General features: G+C 40.1%; 2 protein-coding genes across 3 annotated transcripts; both read right to left on the bottom strand.

Moving 5' to 3' along the window:
• Positions 1-144: 144 nt before the first annotated feature.
• Positions 145-7,504, bottom strand: ccdc28b (coiled-coil domain containing 28B). Of its 2 annotated transcripts, none has more exons than XM_051951506.1 (6): positions 7,215-7,504; positions 5,718-6,047; positions 5,178-5,347; positions 4,791-4,945; positions 2,845-2,867; positions 145-2,710 (listed from the first exon to the last, which is right to left on the bottom strand). In XM_051951506.1, the coding sequence occupies exons 2-6, from the start codon at positions 5,951-5,953 to the stop codon at positions 2,656-2,658; spliced, it is 639 nt and encodes a 212-aa protein (XP_051807466.1). In that variant the 5' UTR covers positions 5,954-6,047; positions 7,215-7,504; the 3' UTR covers positions 145-2,655. The 2 variants fall into 2 exon arrangements, with proteins under 2 accessions (XP_051807466.1, XP_051807464.1); XM_051951504.1 differs by having other exon boundaries at positions 7,199-7,503.
• Positions 7,505-9,971: 2,467 nt separating this feature from the next.
• Positions 9,972-16,262, bottom strand: tmem39b (transmembrane protein 39B). The gene is given in 10 exon segments (XM_022195523.2): positions 9,972-10,351; positions 10,472-10,592; positions 10,678-10,865; positions 10,941-11,274; positions 13,168-13,322; positions 13,573-13,656; positions 14,124-14,317; positions 14,320-14,342; positions 14,441-14,643; positions 16,087-16,262. Coding segments are annotated over 9 exon segments (1,464 nt in total). The 5' UTR covers positions 14,572-14,643; positions 16,087-16,262; the 3' UTR covers positions 9,972-10,117.
• Between the last annotated feature and the right edge of the window lie 1,341 nt (positions 16,263-17,603).

Here is a 17,603-nt window from a genome sequence, read left to right as displayed (position 1 = left end):
TGTGCTTCATTCAAGGATTGGAAATGGGATGGAGGAATGTTAACTGCACCTACTGATATCTATTGTCAGTTTTTGATTTTTAAAAATATATATTTCAAGTTGAAAGATGAATTAAATTGTAGCAAAGAAAAACACAGTATAATCTTTTAGTTTACATAATTCACCTTTATTAATGGGCGCATTTCCTGAATACATGAGATCTTTTACAAGTGTTTTTTATTTTAAATGTTCTTAATTCATATGACATGTCTGTAAAGCTAATGGTGGCTAGCCTTCTGTTGATGACCCCTCTTTATGTTAAAATAATAGGAAATAGCTGACTGAAAAGGCTCTTTGATGGAGCAACCAGACAGAAATCTTTTACATATTCCAAGGCTTTGAAAAAGAGGTAGGCTTAGCAAGCAGTAAAAAAAAAAAAAAGACACACCAATACTTTGCAATGCTTTGATGTTTCAGGTTGAAAACTCATATCGCTGTAATTGGCTTGACAGGGATTAAAAATGATGGCCAAGGTTCTCTGCCACACAGTGTGAGAACTACATCATGGCTATTGGGGAGCTCACTTTTTTCACATTTTCAGCTATAACATCTGAACCTATTACATGTAGCTGCTGCTGCATGCTATCTGCAGCACAGTGGTTAGGTTTGTTTGTCTGCTTGGTTTTATGGCAGCTGGTGTCAAAAACTTTTTTTTTCTCTGATCTTTGGGTTGAAGTACACTCAACAAAAATATAACCGCAACACTTTTGGTTTTGCTCCCATTTTTATGAGACAAACTTAAAGATCTAAAACTTTTTCCACATACACAATATCACCATTTCTCTTAAATATTGTTCACAAATCTGTCTAAATCTGTGATAGTGAGCACTTCTCCTTTGCTGAGATAATCCATCCCACCTCACAGGTGTGCCATATCAAGATGCTGATTAGACACCATGATTTGCTGTGTGATAAAACTGCACCTTTCAGAGTGGCCTTTTATTGTGGGCAGTCTAAGGCACACCTGTGCACTAATCATGGTGTCTAATCAGCATCTTGATATGGCACACCTGTGAGGTGGGATGGATTATCTCAGCAAAGGAGAAGTGCTCACTGTCACAGATTTAGACAGATTTGTGAACAATATTTGAGAGAAATGGTGATATTGTGTTTGTGGAAAAAGTTTTACATCTTTGAGTTCATCTCATAAAAAATGGGAGAAAAAACAAAAGTGTTGCGTTTATATTTTTGTTGGGTTTAAGTTCAGTTTATTATATCGCACTACCATGCTTCAATGACGCTAACAAGATCAGCATGCATTGCTGGTATCTTTACTAAAGTGAATTAGTGATGAATAATCTCATGCAGGAACCACACATTAATAACAACCTGATTTTATGCCTGATCCGTGATGATGAAGATATGGAAAAATAGAAATGCATGGCATAAATAGCATATTGCCAATATTGTAAAGCCTCTAAAATTTCAGAAAAAGCTCATGTATTGTTCATAGAAGCCACATTCTCCTTGACTCCCCTGTAGTTCGCACACTGCTGCCAGGTTTTGAAACTCAATAAAATACAAATCATAACCTTTCTCTGTAAACCTTTAACTATGAAAGTAGCTGCCATTTTGAAATAGCACTGTACAGAGATTTCTGCCAGCTGCACTTCACTGTGCAAGCGCTGTCCAACACAGTGTCACGAGAGACAACTGAATGTCCTCCTGTGTCAGACTGGACTCCCTGTGTGACCTACATGAGACAGTAGGCCATTTTACAGCATTTCAGTAGCAGGGTGGGTTAGCTTGTGCTTGGAGGGTTGATGCTGCTGGGCCCTTGTTCAAAAAATCCTCAAGGCAATCCTGTCAACAAACAGTAGCTGAACTGCACATAATCAAACTGCTTTATCTGTAATTTACATAGCAGATAATCAAATACATTTTTGTACATTAGGTCTCCTCACATAGTCCCTTCGAAAAGCACAGTTATAAGAAAGGAACACCCAGCTTTGAGCAAATCCAGTCGGTTTTCCAGTTACAAACTTTTAGCAAAGGTATAAAAATGAGGGAGTGCATTCGGAATAATAGCAAAACTCCCTAAAAACTTCTGAGCTAAACCACAGTGGTGTTGTCAAAAGGGTCAAATATGTTTGCTACTTGGATGTGGTGCAAAAGTCATACCTTGGCTTACTAAAATGACGGCATAACATGAACTAAAGTACAATAGAAATTCTTCAAATCTCATGAAATGTGCTTTTTTCTCATGAAAAACAGAGAGCCAATGACGACACTCATCTGGATTCAGTTATTTGCTGAAGTGATAGAACCAATAACTGAAGCCAAGTTCGCTGATGCCGAGAAACTGTTCCAAGCTAACAAAAAACACGTTCCTCTCGCATTCCCGTTCCATGCAGTCATTTTTCTTTTCTTTTTTTTTTTTTGTGCTATGAATGAGGGGTTTCTGATTTAGGTTGAGTGTTCATTTAATGCTCTGCTGCTTCCTGTCGCTGTATTGTTCCCTCAGCTTCACTGACCAAATGGAAAAATAGCCCCTCCTCCCGAGGATCTTTCCATTCTGTTACTAAGGCAGCTGGATCAATGCCATGGCAACCCGGACTTGTTAGATGTTGGGAGAAGATGAGTGTGCGCGGTTGCCGTCCCGTACGCCTCACTCTGTCAGGGACCAGATGTCTTGGGCAGGTCCTGGTTCTCAGCCAAGTTGAGCTTTTGTCTGGACGCGGACACATTAAGGATTCACACGGAAACACTTTGAACTGAAAACAAGGTCATGCGAATCCGGCGTCCGCTCCGAGGACTGCCCGGTGATTCCCATAAATAAGCAGGCATTCAGTAAGGAAAGGATACATCGAGGTGCTGAGCTCCTCCAGCTGCAGAAACAAACGGATGAGAGGTGTATTGAAAACAGACAGCCAAAAATAGAAAGCGATGTGATAGTAGAGGGCGCTAATCTCTAAATGTGATCATATTACATAACAGCCTGTGTGTGTCAGGTCAATATTTGAATTGAAGTCCCATCATCTGACTACAGTGTTTACAAAAGCAAGTGGTCAGCTTCCTTTTTCATCTATACACAGGAAAGTCGCTTCACAGCCCATCTGCTCCCGAGGCACAACTATCCATCGTGGCTACAGCTAGCAAGCACTACTGGCAGCAGTATCTGTAATGAGCTGAAGGCTTGTTCTCACCTCCCTCACACATTTCACTGCAACTTTCCCGCAGTGAGCATACCAGCGGTGGGTGTGGGTAACTAGGAGCCACACAACACACTAACAATAGAAACTCTTTCAAGGCATTCTTAGACTGCACATCACTCTGTGAGCTGGATAATATTTAACTTTTAAACAACGCAGCAGTTCAGCAAAGCAGATGTTAATGCTAGTGTATGATTTTTTTCTATTGCTTGTGATGAGTAATATCAGAACAATCTGTTTACAGTGTGTCCCTGTGAATAGTTTTATTACTTCACAGCATCGTGCTTGAGTCTGGAAAACCTTCATCAGTCTACTTTAACCCTCCTGTTGTCTACATTTACGGGCACTAAAAATATTGTTTCCTTGCGTGAAAAAAAAAATTCAGCAAAAAAAAATAAATCCTCAAATTTCTGAAAAATTGCAAAATTCAAATAATTCCTTAAAAGTTCCCCTTAAAGGTTTTATTTAAAAAGATCCCTCAAATATGGCAAGAAATTTCTTGTAAATATTTTCAAAAACTGAGTAAAAATCTTCCAAAAAATCCTAAAAATATCTGAAGTTATTACATATATATCAGTAAAGCTTCTAATATTTTATTTAAGAACACTCTCAATGTTCTTAAGAAACATTTGTTTGCATTTCTTTTTTTCCACCAAAAATGTTCAAAAATTTCCCAAAAATGTTGAAAATGAGGACATCAGAACTTTTAATGTGAAAATATTTTTCCACCCACATTATCAAACTTTAAAACAGTCAATTTGACTCGCAGGACGACACAAGAGTTATAAAGGGCCGCAATTTTTAATTTTAAACATTTTCTGCTCAAAATATGGCAAAGATGGTTTATTTCACCATGACTGCATAACTCCTGATTTTAGTCCTGTTCTAAAGAGGCTCTGCCAGTGTTGGTAGTGGCTGTCAATCTTCTATTGCTTATTTATGATCAGTTTACATGGAAATATGGCTGAATTTACAGCACGATCATTGTTTCTAACTTGCATTTTATTGGGAATTTGGCTAAAAACAGGCTGAGTTTATGGTGCACTAAAGCACAGCATCTCATCCTGTTTGTGTATTGGTTTCAAATCCCCCTTAAGGCTGCCACCATTTTTGACTGTCCCTAAGCTTTAAAATTTCCACATTTGAAAATAACCACTAATAATCAAAGTAATCCACTTGGACTTCAGTTCCCAAGATGTTTGAAGTGCATGAAGACTCTTGGGTTCACTCTTGCAGCCAGCAGCAGAATAATTGGTGTGTTTTGCTCATGGCGCAGACATTTTAGAGTTAGCAGAAGCAGCTCTAGAAAAGAAATAAACCTGGCGGGCAGCGAGGTAAATGCTGTTTATGGATGAAACACCTTGCCAGTAGCAGGTAGTAGTTTGATCAAAGCAGCTATTTGTTCCTCAAGTGGAATAAGGATGGGTTTTCACCAAGTGGGACCTTTAAGAAACTGCTGCCCTACCTTTAGTTGTGGGTACAACATCGGAAACAGAATAGATGTGCAGTTCAAATTCATTTCTTGTAATTTCAACATGCAACAAGTGAAAGTGAAGTTTTATAATACTGTAAAAAAACAACGTAAATGTGGCCATTTACATTACAGAGCAGGTGTTCCAGGTTGTGGTCAGAGACACACTTCCTCTGGTCCTCAGAAAGCTCCTCCACATGGCTGTCGAGGCTGAAGTGCAGTCGCGCCAGCTTCTCCTGCATCTCACGCACATGTTCCAGCTGCTCAAAGGAGCACACTTTGCCTAGGAGTAAGACGAGTTAAAGCAGACCAGTGTGACTTTTCTGCAGCACAAAGTGTAAATGCTTTTTCAGCAAAGTCAAAAGTATCTCCATGGCAGCAGGTGTGTAAAAATAGCACCACAGCTATTTGATTTCAGTCTGAATCGTGTAACAAAGCCACTTTTTCAAGCGTCTTTATTTGCAGCCTGTTACTGAATATTCCCTCGGTGGCCTGTCATATCAAGGTTGTCTTACCGAAAGCCTGTAGTTTGCCTGAGTGGAAGTCATTGAGGAGGTTGAGGAGGCCTCCCTCCATCTCTCTCACATCGGAGACATCTGTAAGGAAGGAGTGCTGCAGGGGGGAAGACTGGACTACTTTACTGGGCCCCGCTGGCTGGGGCGCCTTGGGCTTCTCCTTGTGGGGTCTGACGGATAAAAAACACATAGGAGTAGTTTGTTGTGGTGACATATGGTGACAGTTTTAAGTAAATAATCTTATTTGTCACTTGAAGGGGAAATACAACCAGCCTTGTGGAGTTATGTTTTCATAAGTGGTTTCCTAAATGTCCCAGAGTAAGTTTGTTGCTAAATACCAGATTAACACCAAATTCTGCTGACTGATGCTTGAAATCATACACATGCTTTCTACTATAGTAACCGGTAGTTTTCTGATATGGTTCATGTGATCTCAGATTTCTTAGTTTGGCCATTATATGCACAAAAACGACAAATAAACCCCCAAATATACAAGATCCAGTAGATGTTTTGATGCCACCATTTTCTGGAGATACAAACCTGGTGGTCTTTGGTGGCGGTACGACGGCTGTGAACACCTCTTTGGGCTGCCCCGGCGCTCCGATGGATCTCTTATACTTGCCTCTGTTCTTGGGGGAGGGAGGCTGCGGCAGGCCGAGGGAGAAGGTGGCACTTTTGCTGGCAGGCAGGACGGAGAGCTTGCGGGGGTTGATGGGGGGAGGAGGGGGCTGGGGGAGAGACACCTTCGGGCTCCGCTTCTTGCGTTTGTCCTCCATTATTCTATGTATTCTGTTTTCTTAACTCTAAAACTGAGCTCTCTGGGCAACTCAAGGTGAGGGGGGCAACGGCCTGGCTGGTGTACAGGACGTCCTGAAACAACAAAGGTAGGAAGTTAAAAGCCAGCAGCCTTCCCCTCCTTTTGAGAAAGACTCTGTGGAGGATTCTGACGGCGCCAAAATTAGTACTGCAGCCCAGGATCCTCCACTCGGCACATTCAGGGATGCTTTCATTAGTTTAACAGCCTCCTTTGGGTAATTACTGCAGCATATCCGTCACTGACATCAACAGTGCTCCCACATCTAATAAAAAGTGACAATTACCACTCACCCCCCCTGCCTAAATGAAGTCAGAACTTCTTAATGGCCTCAATTTGCTGGTTTTGCTTTCCTGAGAGTGTAGCCTTGATGGATATTTTTAGACCAACCCTAAAGTGGAAAAAGCTTTGAGAATAAGTGTGAAGTGGAGGAAGATGCATTACTGCTGAGTAGAGTCCATTTTCTAACCAAATAAACCAATTACATGAACGATTAAGAAAAAAGGCTGCATTGCAATGAGGTTTGTTTTCGTCTCGCATAACAGAAATGGCAGAAAGCCTTAGAGGAGTCCGGTGTGATATCCAATTAGACGTAATGTCCATCACTTCCAGACAGAAGGCTGGATGAGAAAATCAATACAGTGCATTCTTTCTGAGACTTGTGCATGGTAGGATAGAGGAGATGGAGGCATTACCCTTGTCTTTTAGAAGAAAAAAATAAACATTACAACGTAATGGAGAAAATGCAGCAATTTTCTAATATATAATAAGTTTCACAAATGCACAAGAGTGTTCCAAGATCTGCACTCTATTGCACTGCAGCGGTTGTAGGCTGTACTTTATTCCTATTGGGTGGTTTCTTGTTGTTATGTTAGACGGAAATTAAGGCAATTATGATCTCAGCACTGAGCCTGAACAAGGCTTTATCCCATAAAACAGATGGAATCCTAGTTAGAACAGCAGTTATCTCCTGAACACTGCAGCAGCCTCTCGTCAAAGTAGAGTCCAAAGATGGCCACGACAATAACACACAATGGCAACTTTATTCCCCGAAGCCGCATTTCTGATGAGTCTATCAGCGCTGTAGAAAGTGTGTGTTAAAAACAACACGCACACAGCTGTTTGTAGGCCCGCTTTGGTAGAAATCGGTGTGGCAGAAGCCGTGTAAACAGATTTATCGTCTGTGGATGACACAAATAAGACTTACCGAATCAATTACGCACCAGAGAGCAACGCGGCTGGACGCGGCGTCGCATTTCTCCTCCTAGAGATACACAACGTTTGACTTCACATGAATGAATATGTAGAAGTAACGATGGTGCTGAAGGATCCCTGCAGCAGCTGTTTGTAAATTACTGATGAAATGTAAAGCGCGGCATCGATGCGCTTGGCTCGTGTGGAGCTGTCGTCTTTATCCCTCTTAAAGAGCCAGTCAGCCCTGTGCGCCGTGCGCCAGGAGGAGGAGCAGCTCTGTAGGTTACCGACACTGTTTAATCTCATACAAAGAGCTGAATGCTGCTGAAGGTGCCTGTCAGCTGATGATGGTGCTTTGCAAATATCCTACATATATATTTATATTTTTATTCTCTATTACAGCCCAGAGGGTTTGTCATTAGGTGACAGACACAAACAGGCCACATGGTGACGCCAAAGTTCTCCATCTTTCTTCCCAATTGCACCCTTTCACTGAAATCTACAAATGTCACAATCTCTGACAGTTTCATTAGTGGTGGAGCTTTCCTAGTGGCACAGAGCTAGAAAGTAGGGTATAACTCTTCTGTTTAAGGGTAACTGTAAGGACGGGGAACTGTCCAAACTCTCAGAAAGTGATTGTAGAAGCTTCAGTAGAAATCAACTGGAATAGAACCTCTCATCCAAGATTAAATTCTGACTGACTGAATGTGAATTGCTGTGAAACCAGGTGGTCCCCCAACAATGACAGCAATCTTGGTGATGGAGTTGCCAGTTTACACAACAAAGGATGTGAATCTGCCAAGATGTTAATGATTGCGGAACTTTCTGGGGAGAGATGTAATCACTGCATTTTAGGTGCTTGATAAGTGGTGTGGAGATGGCTGTTCCAACTTGACACAGATGACTTCTTTCACTTCTCTCTCACACCATCTGTTCTCTGTGTTCAAACTGTGTACATTGCTGTCCTCAAAGGAATGCCCCTTATCCTTAAAATGCAGGTGAATATCTGCAGTTTACTGAAGTTGAAGCACCAGTAGAACAAAGGTCAAGAAGCACTCCATTGCAATTAAATTTATATAGCACTTTTTACATGATATGGCACATTCACCCATTCAGGGCAGAAGCTGCCATGCAAGGTGCAATTAGGATTTGGTGTCTTACTCAGTGACACCTTGACAGGCCAAGAATCGAACCAGCAACCTTCCAGTTACAAGACGGCCACTGTACCCACTGAGCCATGCCACCCCTACAAAGCAAAACCTGTCCTACAACTTTTGACAGGGGGTGTAAGTATTAGCCGCAAAAATGTAATGGAAGTATTAAAGTAAAAGTGACCGCTACACTATGATTTCCTGTACAACATGATTATTGATAGTAAAGCATCAGTGTGTCAGCAGCATGCTACAGTTGTAGCTGCTGCAGATGGAGCCAGTTTGAATTCCTTATATTTATTAATACAAAGTGAAACAATGTGAGAATCTAATAGAGAAAAAGCATGTTTTGTTAAAGCTGTTAACCCATAAGCATGTGAGAAGCCTAAAATATTGGAAACCGCTGGTTCTTTATCAATTGCTTGCATTTTAAAAGCTTATTGGTATATTATCCATTGTGTAAAATCTTCACCTTAAATATAAATAGTACCTAAAGCTTCCAAGTAAGTGCAGTAGAGTAGAAAGTACAATATTTGCCGAGGAAATACATCCGAGTGGAAGTATCAAGCACCTTAAAATTGCACTCTGGTACCGTACTTGACTCAACCTTGTTCTCTCATGCTCTGTAGTCTGCTAGCGTACATGAAGTTCTCTCATGACTAAACCTACTTAGTTACTTTACACCCCTGGTCATAGTACAAGCTAGAATAATGACTTCTTTTATCTACAGAGTCTATCAGTGTTTCAGCTGATTTTATACAGAAAAACAAGGATGAACTTTGACTTGCTAATCTGCTGGGGGTCAGCTGGAAGCAATCAATACAGAAAACAGCTCACAGTTCTCAAAACACATGCTTGAAACAGCCTCAAGAGCAACAGATATTCATAAGACAGGGGAACTGCAACTGTACTTTTAGGGTTAGTGTGTATTTGTGTCGGTTTGTTAGTGCTTTAGACACCTTTAAAAATGAACATCTGGAGCTAATCAGGAAACTGTGCTGAAACTTCTGGTCGTGGAGATAAAGAGCTTATCATGTTCCCTTTGAAGTGTAGAACTGGATCTGGTCTCTAAGTGCTCTTTTTTTAGTGTGATAAAAGGAACCTGCGATTCTAAAATTCCTTTTGTGAAAAATGTCTAGCCCCGTATGTGTAATGATTAAAAGTAGTTTTGATACAGATATAGTAGGATGTATCGCAAAAACTACATGCAGTTTGTCAAATACTCCCTGCAGTATAAATCTCCTATTTGGAACATCCTTGTATTTTTCCCATATTGAAAAAAAATCAAAGTAATTTATCAAATAAGTCGTGATAAATAAATTAAAATGTTCATATTTTCCTGGATAGTCAACTGGCTGGCTTCCTTTGCAGATTTTGTTTCTCCAACTGAAATAATTCAGAAGGATTTTTCACTAAACTACTAAATATAGTTCATAATCATTCCTACATGTATTTTATGCAGGTGAACTGCATGATGGGAACTGTAGGCTCTATTTGTACTTCTGTTGTACAAAGTTCTCAACAACATTAAATTCATGCGCCCACCTATCTGGAACATCGGTCAAATTATACATTTAGTCTCGTGTAATCAGAGTGGACTCATACTGTAGAAATGAATAAAACACCAAAACAACCTTTAAAGTAATACAAAAATATTTCTTTTTATTATGGCGGATCAGAACAAAAATGTGACACAAAACTCAGTTTGTAGAAAAAATACAGGGCTCTTAGGCATGTCTGTTTTGTTCCAAAGTGAATGTGACCCCGACAATAAGTTAAATCTAACTGACTTTCTGGTCCGATGAGCTGTTCGAGTACGAGTACGCCTTTCCTAGGACTATTCTGTCTCTGAGGAGCTTGAAGAAGGCGTAGTAGTTGCTGAAGAGAATCAGGGCCAGCGATATCATCTGATGCCACTTTTCCGAGCATATCAACGAGTACAGCTGGTAGAATATCATGGCACCTTCCAGGATGATGAGGATGTTCAATATTCGTAAAGGCTGGTTGAAGAAAAACTGGTGGAGGAACAGGAACAGGATGCAGTCAGTGAGGAGATAAGCTCTGTGTAAACAGCTGCCATTAATATTTACAGTCTCAGTGAAATATCTGGTGCCTGTTCCTTCAGGGATACTCACATAAAAGCGATAATGGGACACATCTGATGGAACTGCGACATTATAGTGGCCCATGGCTTTATAGACGTTCTTATTATGTTTTACGAGGACTCCGTGTGGCCACATGTACTCTTCAGTCCATCTGTTTGGGAAGAGATACACAAATGAGATTTAAATTTGATTAACATTAGTCTGAAGCCCAGCAATGGACTAGGAGCAGTACGTACATGTGCTGAAGGACGTTGGAGCAGAGTGAAGGATCTACTTTCTGCCAGCAGCCGAGGTGAGCTGCAGCTTTGTGTAGCAGGTCACAGTATCGAGGGGGCAACAAGTGCCTCATAAGGATGACTGATGTACTGACAGACACCAGGATGAACAGCTCACAAGACCACCGCTTATCCACATACTGGGTGCTCTGAAGGACAACACAGGCGGTTGAATGAGAAGATTCATTGAGGTCACAATTAAGACTTCAAAGACACTTTCTTACCTTGACAAACCAGACAGGTACAAACGCCACGTAGTAAGCGCTGAGCATCGAGCTGACCAGCACCTCCTTCATCCTCCAGTTAAAGTCCATCTTCAGGTACTCCACCTCCTTGCGGATGAGGTCTGGGGAGAGGCAGCAGGCGTGAGTGGGCATGGCCTGGACGCCGTACAGCTGGCTGGTGTGCTGCTTCCACGTCTCCTTCAGCACGGTCAGGTAGTCCCGGCCCCGGCCCACGCTGCCAACCTCTTTGGAGCCGATGCTGGCGATGGGGGAGAGCGGACCTGCTCGCCGGAAGTCGCAGCTCAGCCGGAAGAACGGAATATACATCCCAAATCTGTGGAAAGCAACAGGAACAGTGACCTTTAAATGGACCTGAAGCAATCCATGCAATCCATCCGTCACTGGATGAATTCACAGCGTAGATCATGATACTACAACTGCTGCAGTAGTAACAGTAAACAAAATCTATCTGTTTGGAGTCATGGACCTTAGTCTTATCAGTTCTGAATGCTTTTATATTTAGGCCTGTCACAACCAGCAAACTGCGTAACTCCCTGAATGCAAGCATTTGAGCTGACTACAGTAATTTTCTCTTTCATTGAACTGCATAGAAACAGCTGGATGAAACTAACACAAGTGTCATATTTCAATCACTGTTTTTCTGGGAGTGCTTCATTTCTAATGCTCTATTGATTGCATCCTAAAGAGCATCTATCGACATTAACGTCATGGATTTAGCTGCAAAGCCAAAAACCACATCACCACCACTTTGGATGCATTTCAGTCAAATGAAAAAAGGAGAGCCCAATAACTTGAAGCGAGCAAGTTTCTAGATTTGCATTAGAAGACAGCGGTCAAAGGCACTAATACCACTAATGTAAACTTAAAAGGAAAAAACTATTAAATTGTAGCAACTTTTGCTTTATGTTACAAATAGCCACTAATTTGACTGTGAAAACCTTGCTAGGTGATTTCCAAAGGTTGGAAATATCTGCAAATGCAGGGACTGTGGGTAACAGTACAGTCCAAACAAAACATCCTGTCAAACAGGAAATAAGTGGTACATGATTGAAGCTTAATTTCAAACTGCATTAAGTTATGAATATTTAATAAAGGCTTTACCTGAAACACTTCAACATAATGTTCAGGAGAAAACAACGACCAAACACAGCACGTAAACAAGATAAGAAAAATCCCTTTCATCATTGAAATATTGGTTGAGATGACGTTGCATGAAAAAAAAGGAAAAAAATCCAATATTGATGGACATTGAAATCAGTGCCTCTTATAGTGGGAAACCTAATTTTTGCATTTCCTCTCCATTGAAACAAATGACAAAAATTTTGCTGGGATCTGTACCAAACAAGCATGGTCCCTTAGATCTGGAGAATATGATTTGTAACGGGGCATCTCTTTATCACCACAATTTTTCATTTATTTTGCCTTTTTCAAAAAAATTGTAGCCCTGAATATAATCATATTTCTACTGCCTATAATGCAACTTTAATAACATTTTAATTAAATTATATAACTTTGTTCAGAATACTTTTATGTTAGCAAACACTTTGCGTTACCCACATACACTACCGTTGAAAAGTTTAGGGTCACGTAGAAATGTCTTATTTTCAATGAAAAGCAGTTTTTTTTCCAATGAAGAACACATTAAATGAATCAGAAATCCAATCTAGCCATAGTTAATGTGGCAAATGACTATTGTAGCTGGAAACTGATTATTTTTAATGGAATATGAACATGGGAGAACAGAGGAACATTTCCACAACCATCACTCCTGTGTTCTAATGCTACATTGTGTTAGCTAATGTTGTTAAAAAGCTAACTGATGATTAGAAAACCCTTGTGCAGCTATGTTAGCACATGAATAAAAGTGTGAGTTTTCATGGAAAACATGAAATTGTCTGGGTGACCCCAAACGTTTGAATGCCAATTAATCTATATTACAACTGTTTTTAAGTCATGTGGCATGGTAGAGAACCAATGAAAGCAAATATATCAGCAAGACCCACTGTAGCTTGGGTTGTGTAACACAGAGTTTAAAACAAAACAAAAAAAAGGTCAAGAAATGCATTATCAGAAGGAGACTTTGAGTGCCCTTCAGCTATTCAGTGAGGAAATTTTAGAGACAACAGCAGATCAGCCTGAGATCCATTTAGCAGACCTCGTAGTTATTGTGAACACAAACATCTTTGCTCTTGATGAGGATACTTACGGGTAGCAGAGGAAGAGAAGGCTGAGGACCGAGTAGGTTCTAAAGAGGTAAATGAGGGAGCGGCACAGGCTCCAGCCCGTCAGCGTCAGCACCGCAAACCGCGCCATCACTAGAAAGATCGAGTGAGGGAATGAGAGTTTCCCACTCTGCGATGCCTGCAAGAGAGAAGACAGAATAGTCACACATATGGATACAAGTTTTCCATGACACCTTTATTAAACACACAACCATGATCTAAGAGCTATGATGGAGACACAAAGCAGTAAAACTGGACTAAAAGGGGAAAATGTCACCCGATATAACAATCACATCACAAGAGAGGGTTATGATTTGTTTATTATATCTAATACACAATGAGACAAAATTTAATTCTGAAAAGGTTGAAGCCAAGAATTTAATTCTTACCTCTTTAACAATTGCTGCTATTAATCTTCTTGCCAGTATGATGATTGTGAACACCAGCATGTTATAATCAATGAGGTGAAAGTTCTGTAAATAACGACATGGATTTAGGATTACTGCTCACATCATTGTTAGTAACAGTTACGACTGCCAGGAAGAAATGCACAATATAGAAGTAATTGCTTGTCTTCCTTAATCACATTTTTCAAATCTGAAGACTTTTGTCATCCTCACAGCTCATACTGTCCATTTTTTATGTAGCTCTGTTATGTACAAACAACATCTGCTGCCTTTGAGTCTATTCAAGGGAAAAGGGATTTCTTTCGTTTCTATTTGTTTCCCTGTTAAAGGGTTGTTTGCACAATTTTCTCTTATTAGAACTGAGGATACAGAGATAGAAAGTCTCCGATCTGCACAAACTGTGAAGATCTTTGCAACAAATTTATGAATGTGATATAACGCTGTTTAAATAATGCTGACTTGAGCAGAAATAAAGTAGTCACTAAAGCATTCGCTGAAACCACAAACACGATCATGAACACTTGACCACTCACGAGTGCTGTGTGTGAGGGAGGGTGTGACGCCGGGTACCACCACACCGTCTTGTAGATGTTGACATAGTGGACAAAGAGGGCAATGAGGTGGCAGAAGAAAAGATGCAGCTCGAACAACACGTTCCGATCCACAGACAACTCGGGGATCTTACAGTGCTTCAGAGGAACCACAGTCTGAGCAGCTAGCGGGGGCTGGACATGCAGGTTCCCGAGCCGTTCCTGCAGACACAACAGGCAGCGTAGAAGAAGACATTTTAGAGCTTTTCATCATGAGGGAGCCCGCATTAGAGGCCAACATCAGGCTGCAGTTTACTGACCTCGTACGAGATCGCACCCCTGTGACCGGCGAGCTGGTCGTGTGGTTGCCATTGCTGACTGAGCCCGGCTCACTGCTGAGTGGAGGTCTGCAGTACGTGGTGCGATTCGCCCCTCTCCTTCCACCTGCCATCGCAGACACACCCACAGCTCAGTTCTGTCAGCTACGTGTCTGGTTTGACGATTTCTCTCCTTTTCTTTTTACCTGTTTACATCAAGGCAGCAAGTGAGACACAATGAAAGGCGGAATGATGTCAAACATCCAACAAATATGTCACATTAATTTGGCAATGAGTGGTTCCTGATTCGCGTCCCGGCCTTCCCAGGATCTTTCTGCATGGAGTTTGCATGTTCTCCCTGTGCATGCGCGGGTTTTCTCCGGGTACTCCGGCTTCCTCCCACAGTCCAAAAATATGCTGAGGTTAATTGATTACTCTAAATTGCCCATAGGTGTGAGTGCAAGTGTGATTGTTTGTCTGTATGTGTGGCCCTGCGACAGACTGGCGACCTGTCCCCTGCCTTCGTCCCAAATCAGGATAGACTCCAAACGCCCCTGACCCTAATGAGGATAAAGCAGTGGCGATAATGGATGGATGGTAATGAGTGTAGATGGTTTAAATCAGTCTGTGGTCTTTTGTAGTAGGATAGATTATACAGGTACTGTATAAACAGCATTGAAAATAATTATTAGACCACCCTTTTTTGCTTCCTCTTTTGCAGAACTGTCTTTTCTTGTAACTGATAGTTGTTTTGCTGATTCCAAGTCATTTAGTAATGGTTCTCTTGCTGTATTTGTCTCCATTATGCACAAGATGACTTCTCATCATCTCACAATTCACTTCTTTTGTAGGCATTTAGTAATAATTTAGTTTGTTTTAATTTTTTTTTTAGAAATCTGTTGATTTTACATGTAGAAATTATGCAAACAAGTAACTGACTCAAAAAAATGGGGCCATCTAGTGCAGATGGTTTTGGCTATGAATTTTCCAGCTTTAATAGATAATTTTGTAACATTATTTATTGCATGTATTGACTTTAACAAGTCTGTTAGAAAATGCTGTATTCACTATGATATACAAAATGAAACAAAATGAGCATTTTGAAAGTCAAACAAAAAAGCATGGTGTCTAATCATTCTTCAAAGCTGTGTTTTAATCAATGAGTGCATCAGACAGACCTGACAACAAAACGAGAGGTGCGCTGAGCCAAAACAAACACAGCACACAAACATCTCTTTAGCCTTAAGATTTCACTACTATTAAAATGCCAAACTAATCAGATTAGACCTCCAAAAGTCCCCCCTCATAAATATTCATCGCCAACGGTTGACGTTAAACAAGTTTGCACTAGCATAGCATTCCTTAATATAGTGCAAGTTTTGCGGAAGCTTCGCTCCACCAGCTAGCTAAGTAGGTACATCCTTAGCTTCTCTCCTGACTCCAAAATGTCCCCAGAGACGTGTATGTTTCCCACATGGAGCACATGGCGAACACAACGTGGGCCAACACAATGAGGGACGGACTCCAATCTGTCCGCCAAGACCATGCTTGATTAAATATCAAGATTGAGGCCTAAGCTCGCAGAGCCTCTGGACAGCTAGCTAGCATCCTACCTACCAAACAGGCTAGACAAGAAAACGTAGGCTTACCAGAGGCAGGATTTGCTGTCTGACTTAGGAGCTGCTCTGCTGCATGGACAGGGAGCTAAATACAACACATGTTCACTTTGTTTATTGAAATACTGCCGTGTTTGTCTCTGATATCGGCGAAGACACTCATTGTTGATGTAAAACTAGCCGCTGATAGATGGGGGGCGCGGATCTGTTAGCGACCTGTGGGAGGGGAGTCTGTTAAAGCGATATTCCGCAAATATCCAGACAGCCGCAGAGGGAAAGGCAGAGAAACCACAGTATTTACACTAATGTTACATGTAATACGACTGCAGGAGTGTTTTAGACACAAACACGGTTATATGAAGTGAGGCTAAACCTTTTTTTCTTTTCTGCTACAGCTCGAATAGAGTGTCTGTTTAAAAACACCAGATTTCTGTCGTTATGCAATTACATGTTACTCAATAATAAATAAGTAAATACACACATGAACAACGAAATAATGGTAGGAAATAAATCCTGAAACAAATATCTTAAATAAATCTAATTTGCTTTTTCATTTCAAAAATGATCAATCACTTATTTTTTATTACATAATTCCATCATCTGCATTGCAGTTATTTATGTTAACTGTCAGATAATTGATTTATTTTGAAGCCATAATTAATTACTTCAATATTAAACAAATAAATACAATACATAGGAAGACTTTATTTCATTCAGGATGCTTTTCTTTTCCTATTATTACGTTTACATTACATTTATCTGTTTATTTCAAAGCCATAAACAGTTATTCCAACAATAAACACATACATATATAGGACTACCATTACTTCCTTTTAAAATCACAATAATTATTTATGGATTCAACCTGTGATTTATTTTTTCCAGGATCTATTTCAAAGCCATATTTATTTTCAGATGTATTAATTTAATTTTGAAATAAATGATTTTGGCATTGAAATAAATCATTTAGGCAATAAATATATAAACAATTATTTTGAAAAACTAAGGAAAAGGACTCTCATTTCATAATGCCACTTTTATATTTATTTACTGCCTGATTTATTTAATCCTTTTCAAATCCATGTATATTTTTCTGATTGTAATATTTATGTATAGTAATAGTAAAATAACACAATATTCAATTTGTTTTAATTAGTATTTACCATTGACCAAATTATGCTTAAGTCTCAATGTGTTCTCTGTAATAATTCACTGAAAATATACATCTTTAAATTACATAGACAACACACACATCGGCATGAACATATATAAGTTAGTTAGAAACCCATTTAATGCCTTCATTAACATTTTGCCACATAAATGACTTTCAAATGTATAAAGTGTGAAAAGAATGTGTCCCTTATTTTTTAAAACTGGTTTCAAGATATATTTTAATCTGTAAATCCTCAAACCATTTTTTTTCTGCTACAGAACTATAAAATCTGAATTTCTAGGTCACCACTTGGGAGTACCTGCACTTCATTGGTGCTAGTTGTACCACTCCAAATACCAGAACTTAATTTCCTGTGTGGTCAGATGCTGCATGGATT

Source organism: Acanthochromis polyacanthus, chromosome 1 (assembly GCF_021347895.1).
Source record: "Acanthochromis polyacanthus isolate Apoly-LR-REF ecotype Palm Island chromosome 1, KAUST_Apoly_ChrSc, whole genome shotgun sequence".
Taxonomy (NCBI): Eukaryota; Metazoa; Chordata; class Actinopteri; family Pomacentridae; genus Acanthochromis; species Acanthochromis polyacanthus.
The sequence above is the reverse complement of the archived record's forward strand: the minus strand, read 5'-3'. Positions and strand labels throughout refer to the sequence as shown.

Excerpts from the sequence above, each read along its gene's own strand:
- ccdc28b (XM_051951506.1), bottom strand. The coding sequence starts at position 5,953 with ATGGAGGACAAACGCAAGAAGCGGAGCCCGAAGGTGTCTCTCCCCCAG. Across the intron at positions 2,868-4,790 it reads TGGAACACCTGCTCTGTAAT|CTGGAGGAGCTCAGCACCTC; the intron begins GTAAATGGCCAC and ends TTGTTTCTGCAG. Across the intron at positions 2,711-2,844 it reads GAGGAGCTCAGCACCTCGAT|ACAAAAGCTCAACTTGGCTG; the intron begins GTATCCTTTCCT and ends GTCCGCGTCCAG.